Raw genomic sequence first — 19,102 nt, forward strand, 5'->3', positions numbered from 1 at the left:
TGATAAATCAGAAACGCCGCTCCAATGTGCAGAGAAGCCATTTTTCTTACTGTCCCCAAGAATAACGAAAACAAACACAGTCAAGGAGATAAAATATTCCCAGGTGGCAGGAAGTTTGACCTTCGGTGACCAATGCCGAGATGTCCGCCATATCTCGTACACACATGGCATTATTTTAACTCTTACGAATTGAAGTGGCAAGACGCCATTACAGTAATACAATATGTTGACATGATAATAGCCAATGCAAATGGCTCAACTTGTACACTGATAACACACGATAACACTTATTTTCATGCACGCGTAACACTCTTCTTCAAATTAATTCTATGCTCTAATACTAATTGTTTACTTAACACACCTCACGTGATAGTCTCATTCAGTTATGTTGGTGTGAAGTTTTCCTGCAATTACGTAACTTTCTACCAGCTGTTCAACTCTGCGGGAAAAGAAGTGGCCCTTTTGAAATCACGGTCATCGGGATACCTGTCACATGATCCCGGGTAGCAATTTTTACAAACTACCCCCTTCCTCCCGATCATTGTCCTCTTCCTGTTGCGTTAACGCAATGTTCAGGCATTGAGACTTTACATGGTTATCTGGGTCAAGCTCCGTTCGTGGAAAAATATTAGCCTTGTAAGGCAGACCCTCAGATGATGGCGAGTGGCGTCTGCCGTGAATGGGATACTGCATATAATAATGTTGGAGGAAACTGTGGTGTTTGAGTTGAAGGAATGTTCGTGACTGCACAAACACCCAGTACCTGAATCAAAGAATTTGAGCTGCAGGAATGTTGAATACTGCAATGGCACACAGTCCCTGAGACAAGGGAATTAACCGTTCACGATTAAAATTCTATTACCCAGCCGAGGTCCTTAGGCCAAAAAAGTCTTATCACAACTGGAGAAGGCCATGATTTATTTCAACCACACGACTTCACACAGCATGAAACAACAATTGCGCTCTCACCAAATAGGTGTTTTCAGAGATACGGTTGCTTACCTTGTAGCATAATAATGTTTTGCGTGAACGACGATGTTGTCTTTATGGCGCGTGTTGATTTTCTGTGACACACTAAAAATTATAGATTCGAGTTTGTGTGAGAGGCTACTGCAACCTTGTTCATTAACATTCAGCATTGATGGTATATTATTCTGCTCGCTTGTTTTCAAAGAGAAACGACGATTATGTCTGAGAGTATCGCCATCTTGCGGAACTTGAACCAGTAGCTCTTATAGCTGTTACCATTAGTCTGTTACATCTTCTCATACGTACAGTCAAGTTTGTACCAGGTTAGGACATCTGCGTTTTGATTATTTTAATAAGTTTTTCTTGGGAGACGTCATTTGCGTCCATAACCATGTCATCACACCAGCACTAAAATTATAAACGGATCTGAATACAACTACGACCATTCTAAACCAATTGGCGGGGCTACATTTTTTATAAATCTTCGTTTCATCGTCAGGCATAGATTTGATAAAGAGTGTCGAGTAGTAATGATACACAGTCCGACCTAGAATTACTATGCTATACTTGTACTAAGCTAGGTAAATCATCTCTAGGTATTAACATTCAAGTCGGTAAAGCTCACCCGGAATGCAGGAGAAATAAATTATCTATGCAATATGCTATAAACAACACAGCCCCTTGTAATTCTAATTCCATAGTCCAAGCCACTGAGAATAGAAACGATGACGGACGCGTAGAACCAATACGGAGTAATCCAGTAGTCGAAGGTATCCCAAACGAAAATGCTATTGTAATGCAGGAGTAGGAAAACCAAATCTCTAGTATAATGCAAACTGGGAATGTTGATCAGTTAGAAACCCTGACGTCTAAAATTTTACAGTTTTTCTCGGACCAAGTAACTGAATTGCTTGGTCCTCAACAACCTTCAGTCAAATACTTGAAAACTAGAAAGCTGAAAAGTAATCATAAATACGATCATAAAACATCTAATAATCCAAAAGTAAGGTCTAAGACAACGGGAAAAATTGAGAATGTTATGATTACGAGGTAGCTCAATACCAGTTTTATAACCAAAAACGAAAAATTGTCCGTAAAGTAACGGAAAAGTGAACAAGCGTCAACTTTGCAAATTCCAATGCCAATAATAACAGAAAATTTTAAAAATACATTGGGTGTCGAAAAACAGCAACATCCCTCTCCCAGATACAGAAAGAAAATATTGGCTTACCTGCTGATATTGCCATTAGTGAAAATGACTAACGGCATAAAAGTTCACAAGTCACATGGTCCCGACCGTATAACAGTTCGTGTTTTAAGACATCTTAAAGCCATTAGACTTCTCACGTTGCTCATTAACGCAATGCTGCAATACTCTTACGTACCTTCACAGCTTAAAAGGGGACGAACCATATTGGTACACAAAGGGGGAGGGGATAAACGACAGCAGGGAATGGAGACCTATTACCATATATTCTGTGGTCAGAAGGATCATAGAACGTGTGTTAGACGATCATCTACGCGCACACATCACTTTAAATTCATCTCACTGTGGTTTTATGCCACTACCTGGAACCCATAATAGCGCCTCTCTTGTCAATTGTTGCCTTCAAGATGCAAAGTGCTGCTGGAGGGACTGTTACGTCATTTTTCTCGACATATCGAAAGTGTTTGTTTCTATTCGTCATCAGCACATCAGATGGTCTCTTCAGCAGTCTGTCATTCCAGACAATTTACGTGAACTTACTATAGCTTCCCTTTTGCAGAACAGTATTCAAGTAGAAGCAGATTTTAAGAAATCCAAACCTATAGAAATTAAATGTAGAGTAGCACAAGGTTCTCCTACTTCACTATTCCTTTTCAATTTGGGAATTAATAAAATATTACGTGCTCTTACATACTATGACATCAGCGATAAGTACGGATACGTTTTATCCGAAGAAATCGCACCATCGTTTGCTTTCGTATTCGCTGATGATATAGCAATAATCAGCTGAATCGAAGAAGATACAATAATTTGACTTAATTTAAGCATAAGTAGCTTCAGAGAAATAGGTCTAAACATCAACTCACAAGAAAGTAAATCTATTATCTTAAAGAAAGGATAAGTGGTTGCAGGAAAAAATAACCACTATTCAAGGATCAGTAATACCATCAGTAACATCAAATAAGGAACGAATCAAGTCTAGGAATTGATTTCAATAACGAAATACCTCTTGACAAATTTAAGTAATTAATATCCTAAATTCTGATTTACACAACTTGGTTAAAACTACACTTTTATAATCGGAATAGAAAGTTAAATAATCAATGAATTTAGTTGGCCATGATTGAGATACCCACTACAGTGCGCACCTCTAACTCAGTTATCCAGCACTTTTCTTAAAGATCTGGACAAAATGATAGCAAGTTCAGTTAAAGAAATAATGATGCTGTCCGATGATACACCAAACTCCATGTTATACAGTCCAAAGAAATTCAGAGGTATCGGAGTATTCTGCGCCGAATGGGAGCATTATAATATCTGCAGTCGCTTACTCCCAATTAAGAACGTACAGCTGCATCATGTACGAAAATTTTTCGATGAGCTGAATATGGCGCTCCGTAACCTGACCATCAATAAAGAAATTCTTCCCTCTAAAACCAATGGAAATAGGCTGCGAGAAATAATGAGAGATCGAAATTTTCAGTTATGGTGTCAATTACCCCATGAAGAGAGAGGAGTGGTTTTGCACAACTATCATCCGAAAGCAAACTCCTGGATGTCTCGCAAGTCGCCTTTATCTTCATCCGAATACACAAATGTTATAAAAATTTCACGCAACCTGACCGCTTTAAGTTCGGTTCCCGGCAGAACTTTGCCACCAAGACTGTTGCAATGAGACCGAGACGCTTGGACATATGCTGGAGTTCTGTAGAAGCACCGAATTACTGCGTAACAATCGTCACCATCGAGTAAGGACATCAATTGCTCAAGGCCTGAGGTAGCGTGGATGGGAGGTGCACGGAGAATTTTACTGTTTCTCTACCAACGACTCAACGAGAAGAGTGGACATCAAAGCTATTAATAGAAAGAGAATAAAGCGATGGTGTTAGATCCTACCATTCGCTTCGAGAGGGACCTGAAACAATTTCGGGATGTTAATCTGGATAAAGAATCAAATTATACACCATATCTGCCTTATCTATCAGCTAAATATAATATTGCTCTTCGTCAATGGGTTGTCAGAGACCTCGTATTTGGATCCAAAAGTACCCTGCCGAAGAACACAGCCATTACCTTTTAAAATTTTAAAAATTCTTTCTACGACATAGAGAAAAACGTATTACAGGCCATAAGAGGTTGTCATCAAATTACACAGTTTCATTTAATCGTATCTCCTTACGATAAATTTTCCAGAAAATATATGATTATTTTATTATAATTACATACTATAAATTATGTATTCCGGACCTTAATGGTCACCCTCACTGGAGGATGGATGATTTATTTGTTAATAAATCTTACTTCTGAAATTTTACTACCTTTGACTTTGAAGAATAGCTACTAATAAAGTCGTTATGTAAGGCAAAAAATATTTGAAAACAGTAATAGAAATACTGTATTATCTTTCTCTTCAAAGTAACGAATATCCTTCAGAGGTGTAGGAAATGTAACTTTCGAGGTGGCTTATTTATTTTCCAAGCCAGCATAGCTATCAACTCATTCACGGTTATTATTTGTAACAAACTTTGCCAGTATCAAATGAAAGAAACAGTTTCTTAAAAGTTGATTCTTGTAACTATTTCGTTGCCGTTTTTCGGAGGGAATATTCTTTAAGAAATTGTTTAAAATATGTTATCGAAAGTATCCATCCATTTAGTGTAGCTCCAGAAGTCATTCTATGATACTCCCCTACTTCCTTTAAAATGCAAGAGTCCCATACATTCTTCCTCTTGAATATAATTAGTGGGGGCAATGTTTTCCAGCTGCATTTCCTCCCATTAATACTGAGATATTAAGTTTTCTGGAGCACGTGTTGCTTTATGGGCAGCAGCTTTATTTTCACCGAATGCCTTAGTTCTATTTGGGTCGAAACAAAAACTGGTTTCATCAGTGATGGATGTCCGACTCGTTGGCTGAATGGTCAGCGTACTAGCCTTCGGTTCAGAGGGTCCCGGGTTCGATTCCCGGCCGGGTCGGGGATTTTAACCTTCATTGGTTAATTCCAATGGCCCGAGGGCTGGGTGTTTGTGCTGTCCCCAACATCCCTGCAACCCACACACCACACATAACACTATCCTCCACCACAATAACACGCAGTTACCTACACATGGCAGATGCCGCCCACCCTCATCGGAGGGTCTGCCTTACAAGGGCTGCACTCGGCTAGAAATAGCCACACGAAATTAAAAAAAAAAGTGATGGATGAACATTATCGGTGAATTTTTCAGCAGTTTAAAATAAGACGGAATGACAACAGGGTCAATACCCCTTATTTTAGCCAATCCTACACTTTGGGATTCTTCTGGCTCAGATTAAATGTTTTTGGAACGATATGAAGTAATTGTTGTCTGGTACTTCACACTTGAAGACAGTCTAAAAATTATTTTCATTTAAATATCGTTCTATCATGAATACAATTTTCTGTTTTGAGAAACCAAAGCCCCATTTCTCCATTATTTTTAAAGCATCAGCAATTATTTTCTCTTCTTCGTAAAGAATAGAAGTGACCCATAGTCACACTTTTAACACCTCTTTGTCATTTCACATTTTTAAATAACAATGGTTTTGTTATTTTGTACGTCAATGAAACCTAATAGAATATTAATGGTCCACTTTTAACAGAGTTTACAGCAAACTTCAAATCGTCCTTGCAATAGGATGGTGGCTGAGTTTTACGAACATACGTGCGCACGATTTCAGGATCGAATTGTTTGATTACTAACCTGATGGGCAATGTTGAACCTAATAGGAGTTACACTTTCCCCGGCGGATAATTTAATCTGGTCCAAGAGAAACCCATATTGCTTTCTCTAATACTGATTTAATCTTGGTGTAATATCTACACTTCTTGATATAGTATCCGTAAAACCACTTGTTACACAAGGTCACTCCACGAGCAGATACTGTCCAGTGGATTTGCTAAAGCCAAGCGGGTCAGTAGGTGGGAAAAGTCAACGTTAGAAATTGCTCTAGTATTACGGACGCGGCAATCATATAACCATGTTTTCAGTAAGAGCGTGTGACTTGACAGTATAGCCATCGAATGCGTATGTGGAAGTTAGAAATATCATAAAATGGGGGTTTTATTTAGTGTTATACATTTATCCGCCGTTATTTAGTGTCCATCTGTATTAGTTTCACGCTGTTATACTTGGGGACAAAACATGACGACTTCGCAACACACCACTACTCTCCAGCGGCAGCAAGGTGTCTATTAGCGGCTTATAGTATTTTCTACGTCTACTATAGCAGGACATGCCAAATCGTCTACTGCACTCGACACGATAAAAGGGTAAAGACCGAAGAGAGTTTGGAAGAAAGTAGTTTGGCAACTTCCCCACACCAAACAAGGATCACTTAAAATTAACTCAGCTGGGTGCAGGGAGTGATTAACTGGTGGCTTCCAGCTCCCTTCCAGGAAATGAAGCTTTCAGGTTTTGTCTCAAAGTATACAGTGGATGAAGTTGTTGAACGTTAACAAGGTGTATTATCACGTAATTTAGTTCTGAGCAGAGAAATACGAAAGTATTGACTGGACAAACTCGAAGGTACTCCGTGAAGAAGAAGCAACCAAGTAAAAAATGTGGATCTGTCCACTCCAAGCGTCTCCACTTCCAAGTTCTCAGCACCCAACACCCCTCACACGTCCTCCTCCTTAAAGAATCCATGCTGCTCCCCCAACAGTCTGCCCACCACCCCAGATTTACATTTCACCGTGCTGACCACACCCATGACGTAGCACACGGGGTTCAGCTATCGCCACCCGCTCATCCCTTCCTATCAGTAACCACACCCCTCCTCATCACCTTTCCTTCCCCGAATTCATCAGTGTAACCGTTTAATTCCGATCCCGAATCCTTCATCTCGCTGCCATATATGATCGGTCACACGTTCCCTTACACCTAGACTACCTCACCTATCTCTCTGACACCTTACCCCACTTCCTGCTTCTTGCTGACATCAACTTCATTTACCGATCCCGCCGTGAACTAAATGACCTACAATCCCTTCTTAGTGATAGAGACTTTTCCCTCGTCCCCATCCAAGGCCCCACCCGTCCCGCTTCCAACACCACACTGGATGCCATCATAGTACACAACTCCCTCGTTCACCTCCTGAAAGTCAAACTCCTACCCAGCATCGGCAGCGATCACATTCCCCTCCTCCAGATTCCCTCCACCAACCGCCCTACCCCTCCTCCACCAATCCCCATCGTTAAATTTTCAAAAGAAGACTGGCCATCCTACCGTACCCATCTGTCTCAAGCCCTAGAAAACCGTCCTCTTTCCCTCTATAACTAACAGCCCGTGGACCTCCTCAATACATTAATCCTTTCCACTATTTCCTCTGCTTTTGATTTCAGCATCCCACACATTCTCAGATCCCCCTCACAGCCCAGACTTCCACCACGTTTTGTCCACCTGCAGAAGCACTCCCAATCCTATCTCCGAGAATTCACATCCTCTCGTGTCCCATATTCTCTTCGTCTTCACCGCCTAACACTCCGATCCATCCACAACTATCTTGCCGCTCATTCCCGCCTATCCTGGGCGCTCAAACCTTCACCACCTTCAATTCTCTTCACATCTATCCCTCTAATTAGTGGCGAAAACTCAATAGTCCCCTAGGCTCCAAGACCACATCCCAATACCCGATTTTCCATCACGGCATAGCTCCAGTAAACAGTACGTAAAACTGGAGATCTTTGCCGAACACTGTCAAAACTGCTTCAACACACATCTCGATTCCGATTTCGACTACACCGACTCAGAACTCTACCTTACCTTAGCCTCTTCCCCTCCACTCACTCCCTCCACTTTCAATACCCTTTCCAATCAACCCCTAGGCACGCCCATCACACCGTCCGAAATTCAATCTGTCCTCCCTAAATCCCGGAACACCGCCCCAGGACCTGACAAAAACCGTTACCTTCAAACCCGTCAAGCCCCATTACCCCTTCTAACCATCCTGGCTACCCTCTATACCTTCATCCACAAAACCGGCTTTTATCCCACCTCCTGGAAACACACCACCAAGCTCCTCTTTCCAAAACCAGGCAAATCTCTTTCTGTACTTGACTCCCATCGCCCCATCATCCTCATCACAGTCCTTGCAAAAATCCTAGACAAAAACTTAGTCCGTCGTCTTCACCCCCACCTTCAAAGTAACCATCGGCTTCCCCCTTCCCTATTCGTTTTCCGTCCTGGACTATCCACAACCGACCAACTCCTACGCATTGTACAGATCACTTCGAATAATATCACCCGCGCCCGTCCTACACTCCTCATCATTTTTACTTCAACCCAGAATTTGACAACATCTGGCTCTCTGCACTCCTGTTCAAACTCCGATTCTTTGCTATCCCAGTCTCCTACGTCCGGCTCATTTCATCCTACCTCTCAATCGAACCACCGAGATCTCCATCTACCTCCCTCTCTACTCACCCTTTCCCCTTAACCGTAGGTGTTCCCGAAGGTTTTTCGCTCTCACCCCTCCTCAGCATACTATTCGTCGCCAACATTCCCCAAGCCCCCAACCACTTCAACTGTTCCAATTTGCCGATGACACTGCCATCCTTGCTCCTCCCTATTCCGTTCAGTCAATTAACCTCGAAGTGCAACGCTACCAAAATTCCTTCTTATCCTGGTGTGACCAATGGCAATCCAAGCTTAATCCTACCAAAAGCCAAGCCATTCCCTTCCGTCGCCGTGGTGGCATGTCTAGCAGTACCCGTGACTCCAACAATCTTCAAGTCCTCATTCGCGACACCTCTATTCGAACCCAACCCATCCTTAAGTACCTTGGGATACATTTCGACCAACACTTCCACCCCGTCCACATTCCCTTCACCTCAAAACCAAGACTGTCATCCGTGCTCGCCCGGTACGTCGCTCGGCCGGCACCCGGTGCGGTCTGAATTCATCCCTCCTCATCCTCATCTACAAGACCTTTCTTCGACCCCTGTAATTTATGACCTCACCGCCTGGGTAGCCGTAGCCCATTTCCACCGGAACATCTTCCGCTCCCTTCTTTCCATCGATCGCCGTACTGTCCGCCATGCCCTCCGCCCTCCGTTCACGTACCACACTTCCGATCTCCACGACATCTTCCCTTTCCCAAACCTCGATACCTATGTCCTCACCCATTTCCAACGCCCAATCCAACGGCCGAGATCATACCTTCCTGAACCACCTCCTCCGCGGTCCACCCACTCCCTCCCCGCACTTCGTCCAGACCCCATATCACCTATTTCATTCCTACCCCCCACCCTAGGGTGGTGACTATGCAGAGACTGTGACGGACACCGTAAAATTGATTCGTGACCACCCCTACATATTGCGCTTACACTCGAGTTCCACCAGGCAATTCCAACAAGCGTGGGGGTTTAGGATATCATTCTCCCCGTTCACCTTCCATATCATCACACTATGCACTTAAATCAATAATTTCAATTATAGATCTATTCTACGTCTACTCTGTCCTCCTCCTCTTCGCAGTATACATCCTACATCATTCTCCAATATGAATATGTAATCCGCTCATTATGATCCATTATCTCACATTACTTACTTTTTCTGTTTTTTCATCACTCTTATATTAATATATTATGATATAATACTGTACTTGTAATAATAAAAAGGTATATGTATCTATTAATAAGAATGTTTTTTGTTGTAAATCATATTATGATTATAATATTATATTAGGTTACAATTCTTCACTTGTACTTTTAAAGTTATGCATTACACTATTGTAAATCCTTTTATTATTCTGCACATGAAGAAAATTAAAAATAAAAACTGATATAAAAACAAAATCAAATATAAAAAGGAAAAAACCCTCCGCACACCTCCCTATTCATCACGTCATTTTCCCTTCTTCCTAACGCAATTGCTCCTTCCCCAACTCGCCGAAACTCATGGCCGGGGTGAAGGGGTAACCTTTAAGGTGGTCCGCCCCTCCCCTTCAGGAAGGGGAATGAAAACTTAGGGGGAAAAAGAAAAATCTTCCAGTTCGTGGACTGGGTGTTTATATTTGTTCCAACATTTTTCTCTTCGTATTCAAACAACACACTACACTGCCAACTACCACATAAACAGTTCATCAAAAGACCTCGGATTTTTAAGTGCTAAAATGTAGGCAGGTCCTTCTTTCTTGTGAATGTAATTTAAAACACATCTCCTGCATTTTATAGCCCATTGATCACACCTACAACGAAATAAAACAACATATAAAAATCTAACCTATGAGTGCAACTTGTAGGCCATTGTTTACTTTGGATTGATATAATTAATCTAAGATAAGAATACTTGTTGATAAATAAATGTTAAACCTAATGTGATGTGTACACTAATATTTTATAATATTGGAATTTGCTTACACTGTTTTGTCTCGAGGAAAGCGGAAGAAAATATTCGATATCTTCACAAGGTCAAATTTACTGCAGCGTAGACCTTACCAGACAATGGTTCAATGCTTGTCTGATTGTAATACCAAGAACGTTTTTTGTCCCCGAATAAATTAAATTTTCACGAAAATCTTCTTATCGCAAATCCAAGATCAAAATTTCACATTACATCAGCTAATCGGTTAACTACTACACTCTGTTTTGGCCGGACCGCTAGGTGCGCTGGCAATCAACGTCTTGCGATATCTCGTAAAGTAGCATGTATTCTCTAAGGTGTATTTGGTGCAACACACATCCCAACAGAGGCATATCAACAGCTCAATTGACGTGATTTTTTGTTATATCAAAACTGGTACAAATAAAATCCCGTTAGCAGCGCCACTTCATATATAATTTACGTGGCGATATCCAGGGGTTCAATTTCCTCCAAATTTACACTTACTCCGGAATATCTTATTACTAATTGATTACTAACAATAGGGACTGCGAAAACGAATCAGTCATCTGTTTCTACTTCTGCACCCTCTATTGAAATGTTTGAATTAATCACTGGATTGTTAGATAAGTTCAAACAAATACAGTAGAGACAATACGCGACACTCTTCAAGATATCGAGGGACAGCGATTAGAGCTCTGTCTAGCGGAGTGACCTGGAGTTAATGATTCAGTCATAAGAGCACGTGTATTTGTTTGTGAAGTATTCGGCGATGATTATGCGTTTGCAGTAAGTTGGCATAAGTAAATAGTAGCGTGTGTTATTCCTTTATATTTCCTCTCAACATGAGTGGAAAAGATATGTGCTGTGTTTGGCTGCAGTAACTATGAAGTGCAGAAGGGTTCGCGATCTTTATTCCGTTTCCCTCGCGACAAGAAAATGTAAGTAAATATTGTGTTTGCACACATATATATATACCAGGTGGCTCTCGAACGCCGTACTTTCTACTTATAAATGCCCCGCATGATGAATGGGATGTCTACCAACTGATTTTCACAGGGGAACTACTGCCAGCGGGCAGGTTACGTCAGAATATGAAGAGATAAGAAACGGAGTCTCGCTCGCAGCATGTTACTCAGCGCTACAGGTCTAATGCAACCCTTCTATTAGTAAACATCGTTTTCGACCGCATAGTTCTAGGCTGGTGTATGGTAGAGCCGCACTATATTTGCTGTCTGCATATCGGCAATGGCTAGTGTGATCAGCAGCGGTGAATACACATACATTATTTTAAGCTGGACAAGCTGGTCGGAGTGCAACAGAAGCTCCAAACAGACGTACGCCTTCTACACACATATTTCGCCGAATAGTATTAGTTTTTGTTTCATACAATCAACTCGTTTATCGAGTGGAATGTCTACATGTGTATAAATTAATAAGTTATTAGATTTCATTTACTGCATCTTTGGCGTGTCTACAAACAGTATCGGTGGTTAGGGGGTGGGGTGAGGAGGGACAGTCGCTCCCACCCCAACTTTGTAGAGTAAAGATTACATTTTATTCCACTTTAGCCAGCTGAAACTAGGAATTATTTTAAAAGAGCTATTTGTACAACCCTTGTTGTTTTATATGCCAAATCTTTCCTTTATTGTATAGCGCTAAGGCAGGTAGTGGAGACTTTGCATGTGCTGTGAGGAAGGGTAGTACGGGTACATATTTTTTTGCCGAGATCTTGGCCACTGAGTTATAATTCACCCGCTCGCCCCGCGCATTCATCAGTCTGGCAGTCTCTTTATTGTCTGTTAATTTCTTAGTTAGTATTCAAATACTAAATGATTTTAATTACATAATGATGCCGTACTTCTATTTAATTATACCGGGCGAGGTGGCCGTGGGGTTACGGGCGCGCAGTTGTGAGCTTGCACTCGGGAGATAGTGGTTTTGAATCCCACTGTCGACAGCCCTGAAGATGGTTTTCCGTGGTTTCCCAATTTCATACCAGGCAAATGCTGAGGCTGTACCTTAATTAAGGCCACGGCCGCTTCCTTCCCATAAGTTCTACCTGTGTCGGTGCGACGTAAAGTCAATTATTGTAAAAAAATATATATTTAATTGTAATTGTAATTTCAACGTGAGAGAATACCAACTTTACTTTCACCGGACTATATTATTTCGTTTGTATTATGTTATATTATATGTAATTAATCTACCCCGTGGATTATTCGTAATAATAGTTTTTTTAGATTTTGATTCAATGCTGTATAATATCATTTTCACCAGGTCTCACAAACATACTGCGGGGCATTTACTTAATAAATAACATAACACAAAGACATAATTTAGGAACGTTGGTATTAACTCCCACTGAAATTCGATTACAAATGAATATTTTTTTTTACAATTGGATTTACGTCGCACCGACATAGATAGGATTTATGGCGACGATGATACAGGAAAACGCTACGCGTGGAAAGGAAGCGACCGTGGCCTTAAATAAGGTACACCCCCAGCACTTGCCTGGTGTGAAAATGGGAAACCACGGAAAACCATCTTCAGAGCTGCTGATAGTGGGATTGGAAACTACTATCTCCCGAGTACAAGCTCAGAGCTGCGCGCCCGTAACCCCACGGCCACCTCGCCCGGTATAATTAAATAGAAGTACGACATCATTATGCAATTAAAAATCATTTAGTATTTGAATACTCACTAAGAAACTAGCAGACACTAAAGAGACTGCCAGACTGATGAATGCGCGCTGCAAGTGGGCGAATAATAACTCAGTAGCCACGACCTCGGCAAAAAATGTACCCCTACTACCCTTCTTCACAGCACATGCAAAGTCTCCACTACTTGCCGTAGTGCTATACAATAAAGGAAAGATTTAGCATGTAAGACAACAAGGCTTGTACCAATAGCTTTTTTAAAAATAATTCCTAGTTCCAGCTGGCTAAAGTGGAATAAAATGTAATCTTTACTCTACAAGGTGGGGGTGGGAGTGACTTTCCCTCCTCACCCCACCCCCTAACCACCCGATACTGTTTGTAAATACGCCAAAGATGCAGTAAATGAAATCTAATAACTTATTAATTTACACATGTGTAGATATTGCACTCGATAAAGGAGTTGATTCTATGGAACAAAAACTAATACTATTCGGCGAAATATGTGTGTAGAAGGCGTACGTCTGTTTGGAGCTTCTGTTGCACTCCGACCAGCTTGTCCAGCTTAAAGTAAGTATGTGTATTCACCGCTGCTGATCACACTAGTCATTGCCGATCTGCAGACAGCAAATATAGTGCGGCTGTACCATGCACCAGCTTAGAACTATGCAGTCGAAAACGATGTTTACTAATGCAAGGGTTGCATTAGACCTGTAGCGCTAAGTACCATGCTGCGAGCAACACTCCGTTTCTTATCTCTTCATATTCTGACGTAACCTGCCCGCTGGCAGTAGTTCCCCTGTGAAAATCAGTTGGTAGACATCCCGTTCATCATTTGTGCATGCGGGGCATTTATAAGTAGAAAGTACGGCGTTCGAGAGCCACCTGGTATATATATTCCTCAAGTGACACGAGATTTTTATAGTAGGCCTACTTCCTAAATATTTAACCTGCGCGACCCATATTTTAACTTGCTTAAAATATAATAGTGCAGCAGTTAACCTTCAATACCGATGTGTTGTAGGTGCGATCTGTGGGTTTTGATTTAATTCAGGAAAATGCATATGCATATGTGTGTGGCTGCTTGTGTTCCAAGTTTCCCCATTTGGAATGCCGTAATGCGTAGTCAAACACTGAAGAAAATATGGGTGACTTAAGAAATGTAGGGTAACTTACATATTTTGTTGAAACAAAATGATGATGCAAACTTGTTTTACCCTAATGTAATGGCAAGTGTTGCTTATAGGGAAATTTTGAATGTTTTTGAGGCTAAATTTATAGATTTTCTTTCTGTTAGTAGTCTTCAAGTAAAGAGGAAAATTGTCCAGCTCTTTAGTGTTAATTCATTAAATAATGTGTGTAAGGAATGTGCCGATATTTTTATTGACGATTGTCTTAGTGTGATGATACAATGCTTAGTAATGAGAATAAGGACAAAAAGACAAATATAGCCGTAAAACTTCAGTAAGGAATGCTAAAGCTAAAGAAGTAATGCATAAATGAAAGATCAGGCCCTACTTTCTTCTTTTTATGACGCCGTCTCCCTTCGAAGGTTGGCGATCCAATTGATTATGATTACACGCGAAACGGCACACAGGCCCTACCACAGCAGTCCATTCCACATCTTGATTATATGTCTAATTTCAGTCTTTAAATAATAACCTGTTAAATAATTCTTCATTCGTTTATCCAGAATTGATTTACCAACGTTGAAGTTAATATCTTAATTACACTTTCATTTTAGACGTAATTTATTTTTCCATTTTCGTATATGCATTTCATTTGATATTTTAATTTAGCGCGAATTTCCAGGTCACGCCACTAGAAGCGCCACTTGTGAATTATCTCTCATTTTAACAAGGCTATAACCGGAAGTGTCGCGTATTGTCTCGACTGTATTTGGTTCAAATTGCAACATTTTTTCGAATAGTTTTACCTTTAGAACGTGAAGGGAGCTAAGGTTTTCTAGTGTTTTTCTAGCACCTGTTTAGTCGGTAATTGTATTTCACTGTTGGCGATACTGATGAATTTGACAAGCTGCGTGCGTACTGCGTATAGTCGCGGTTATTCTTTGGCGTGAAAGAGGGGGAGTGTTGAAATCGAGAAACCATAACTCCAACCCATTATAAAACTTTTGGAAATGTCATCCTGCTAAGTTCAATTTAGAGGATGATTGATAGTTAAATTATACTGCCCTTCTGCCTAATTTCTTGGGATAACGTGATGTACTCAGATCATGCTGCATTGTGGTTCGTTAAAACTTCATTGCCTTAACCTAGAGACACTAGTTGGCCTACTTGGTATGTGATAGAATTTGCGTAGAATTTAAAATGAACTATGTTTTGATGACGTATCTAGCCAATAGCTTTAGTATGCGACCTGGTTTTTGGAACTTTAAATTTTCGATTATATTAGTTTTAATTCGAAACGACTTGTTTAGGTGCTTTCTGCGTGCAGCTGCTGTCATCACGGGACTCTGGCTAATATTCCTCCTTTTCTCAAATGCTTGTGAGGGTAATTTGATCTGGTATAGAATAATGGTCCTTGTATTGTGTTCATGTAGTTTGGTATGTCTTTATCCTTTGTGATTACTGGTAGGTTTGATGTGTGGATCATTGAGATTTTTTGCGTTTTTTAATGTTTTAAACTTATTGAAGTTTCTTTTTATTGCTGTGTGTGAGGAAGAATACGTCTTACTACCTGAAAAGAGACACAGATGGCCTGGAACTTCAATACATTTCTAAATAACAGCTTCTAATCTCCAATAAAAATAATTTGCTACTGGTGAAAGGCCTCGGATTTATTGGGGTATTGCATTCTTTGTTTAAATTATGATGCGTACCAATCATTCCATGTTCGACAGAATTCCTTTGTATAATATGAACTGACTTGCTATAACTTGTGTTGAAAGACTGTATGCCTTTATTGGTTGTGGATATGTTGTTACAGGCGAGGTTTGTGATTCTGTACCAAAATATGTACAAAAGCATTTTTATGTATACGTAGGTAAAATGCATGCATAGGCTATAATTCCTTTGTGGGAGCTGTGTATTGTTAAGACCGGTTGACTAGCAAGTTGAACTCGCTAGTACTGCATGTACTGTATGCGTGTTCGCCATGGCACAGTCACTGCTTGGGGCAGTCGGGTAAAATGGCAGTAGGTTCAGAAACATTAGTAGTGTCTTACACCATGCAGCAGCATAATACAAGTGCGGAATTGATGAGGGTGGGTGAATTGCTTTTACAGAAAATTTTTTTTTAAAGATTATTTTGTAAGGATCTTCAGTGTGTGTGCATTAATACAACAGTAATTCATATCTGAATAAAATATATTTGAAGAAAATACATCCCTGCTATAATGCATGCATTGTTATGATATTCATTTACTACTCCAGAACTGGATACAACTTCTGATTTTGGTACATAAACAAGATGGGCAAATCCTTGGTTACAGGTGTGGCAGTTGCAACAGTAAAATTTGTGATAATTGTTAAGAAATTGTAACTTTCAATTTTCACTAACCTGGAAACAACACAGCTATACTTGCTTAATAACCTAACTGATGAAATTGTTTCCTATCGCAGATTTAATAACAGTAAAAGAATGAATTGTATATTGTTGATAAATTGTCTATACATATATGCCACACTCATAAGGAACCCCACTGGAGCCATTGAAAGGATTGCACTTCCTGGAGCCCCTAAGGTGCTTGAAACCTGGAATGTCTCCCAGAAGACTACTAAACAACTGCAAGTCTTCATGAATTGCTGCTTGAGATGTTTCATCAACAGAAGATGGCTGGATGTCATAACAAATGAAGATCTATGGGATGAAACAATTCAGCAGGGGTCAGCTGTATCAGGAAAGCAAATGGTACTTATGTTCAACTGTATCCTATTTGGAGGAACAGAAATGATTCTTCGTGGACTAAGTTAAGACTTTTTAACATAAATAAGTTCGATCTCCTTCATGGTTGCAAAACTTGGAAAGTCACCCAGAAGAGTACGACAACGACTACAAGCCTTTCCTATCCCAACGTCGCCATAAGACCTATCTGTGTTAGTGCGACGTAAAGCCACTAGCAAAATATGTATATATATATGCTAGCAGTTACCCGCGGCTTTGCTCGCGTCGATTACGTAATTTGATCAAAGTAATCGTTCCTCGGCACTGTACAAAGACATTATCTGAAAGTCCCTAAAGTATAAAAACTCACCGAAAAATAGAGTTTCATTTACCCCAGAAACTCTTTGTAAATCAAGTTTGATGTATTGCCTTTTGGGGCTAAGACGACCATGTGACACAGAACTGTACATGTGAGAAACAGTCTCGTCTCAAGTTGAAAAAATACAAGTTTCTTTATTTTTAGAGGAGATTTCAAATACCAATTTCCATTTCTGTAACATTTTCATTTTTTGAGATATAAGTATCTTTATAAAATATAAATCAACTCACTTTTCAACTTACTTTCACCCATGTTAAGTGCCCTTTCTGAAAACAAAAACATACCTGTTCCTGTATTTTTAAAGGGCTTTCCAAATACCAAGTTTCTTGTCTCTCACATGTTCTTGACATATACTGTAGATATACCGGAAATAATTTTAAAAGTTCACCCGCTTTTTCAATTCATTTCAGCCCCTTAAATGGATTTTCTGAAAGCGAAAAAATACATGTTTCATTATTTTTAAAGGGGATTCCAAATCCCAGTTTTCACATCTGCACGTCTGTAACACCTTCAGGTTTTGAGATTTAAGTATCCTCATACAAAGAAATCAACTAATTTTTCAATTCATTCACACCCTTCCCCCCGTAAGTGGATTTTTGGAAGACAAAAGAATAGGTATTTTTTTCATTTGAAAGAAGATTCCAAATACAAATTTTCATGTCTGTAAAATCTTCTGTTTTTGAGCTGTAGGTATCCTCATAAAAAGAATTCAACTCATTTTTCAGTCTCCCTCACCCTCGCCCGTTAATCTGATCGCCACATACACACACCATACTCAAAAATGCGTGTTTTCTTTATTTTTAAAGGAGATTCCAAATACCACTTTTCACGTCTGTAACATCTTTAGTTTTTGAGATATAATTATTCTCACAAAAAGAACACAATTCATTCTTCACCTCACCCCCCTCTCAAAATAAGTGTTTCTTTATTTTTAAAGGAGTTTTGAAATACCAATTTTCACGTCTGTAACCTTCAGTTTTTGAAATATAAGGTTCTCCATAAAAAGAATTCAACGTTTTCCACTTACCTTCACATGCCCCCCACAAGTGAATTTTCCGAAAACAAAAAAATATGTGTTTATATTTAAAGGATCTTCCAAATGCCATTTATCATGACTGTAACATCTTCAGTTTGAGATATATTTATCCTCATAAAAAGAATTCAATTCCTCCCCCCCCCCCCTCCCAAGTTGATTTCCTCCCAGAATGCGTGATTCTTTATTTTTAAAAGATATTCCACTTATCTGTTTTAACGCAGTAATATCTTTAGATTTTTGGATATAAGCACTCCCCTACAAATAATTCGATTCATTTTTCCATTCTTTCACCCCCTTAAGTGGATTTTCCAAAAACAAAAGCATCCTTGTTTCTTTATTTTTAAAGGAGATTCCAAATACCAATTTTCACGTCTGAAACATCTTCAGTTTTTGAGATATCACTATCTTGGTAAAAAAATTCAACCCCCCCCCCCTTCTCAGTCCTTTTTACCCCCCCACCCCCTCTTATGTGGTTTCTTCTGAAAACAAAAAAATACATGTTTCTTAATTTTTAAAAGATTAAAAATACCAATTTTCACATCTTTTATCATGTTAAGCTTCGAGATGTTCTGTAGATATGCCCATTTTAAAAATTCACCCCCTTTTTCAGTTCCCCTTAAGTGGATTTTCTGAAAACAAATTATCTATGTTTCTTTACTTTTA

The 19,102-nt window shown here is 39.8% G+C and overlaps 1 protein-coding gene across 5 annotated transcripts in view; it reads left to right on the plus strand.

Annotated features, from left to right (window-relative positions):
• The window catches only part of LOC136863361 (uncharacterized), a 74,194-nt gene that overhangs the window by 25,873 nt on the left and 29,219 nt on the right, over nt 1-19,102 (plus strand). Inside the window, exons 1-2 of one of the 5 annotated variants that reach the window (XR_010859207.2) lie at nt 15,260-15,427; nt 16,763-17,051. The exons of 1 other annotated variant lie outside the window; for it this stretch is intronic. Coding sequence is in view for 3 of the 4 variants with exons in the window: in XM_067139752.2 (XP_066995853.2) it covers nt 15,415-15,478 (64 nt within the window). In the remaining variant the exon portion in view is untranslated. Of the gene's footprint in view, nt 1-15,259; nt 15,479-15,702; nt 15,773-16,762; nt 17,052-19,102 lie in introns of those variants that run through there. 3 more of the 5 variants (XM_067139752.2, XM_067139755.2, XM_067139753.2) reach the window with 3 other exon arrangements.

This window comes from Anabrus simplex, chromosome 2 (assembly GCF_040414725.1).
Source record: "Anabrus simplex isolate iqAnaSimp1 chromosome 2, ASM4041472v1, whole genome shotgun sequence".
NCBI classification, from domain to species: Eukaryota; Metazoa; Arthropoda; class Insecta; order Orthoptera; family Tettigoniidae; genus Anabrus; species Anabrus simplex.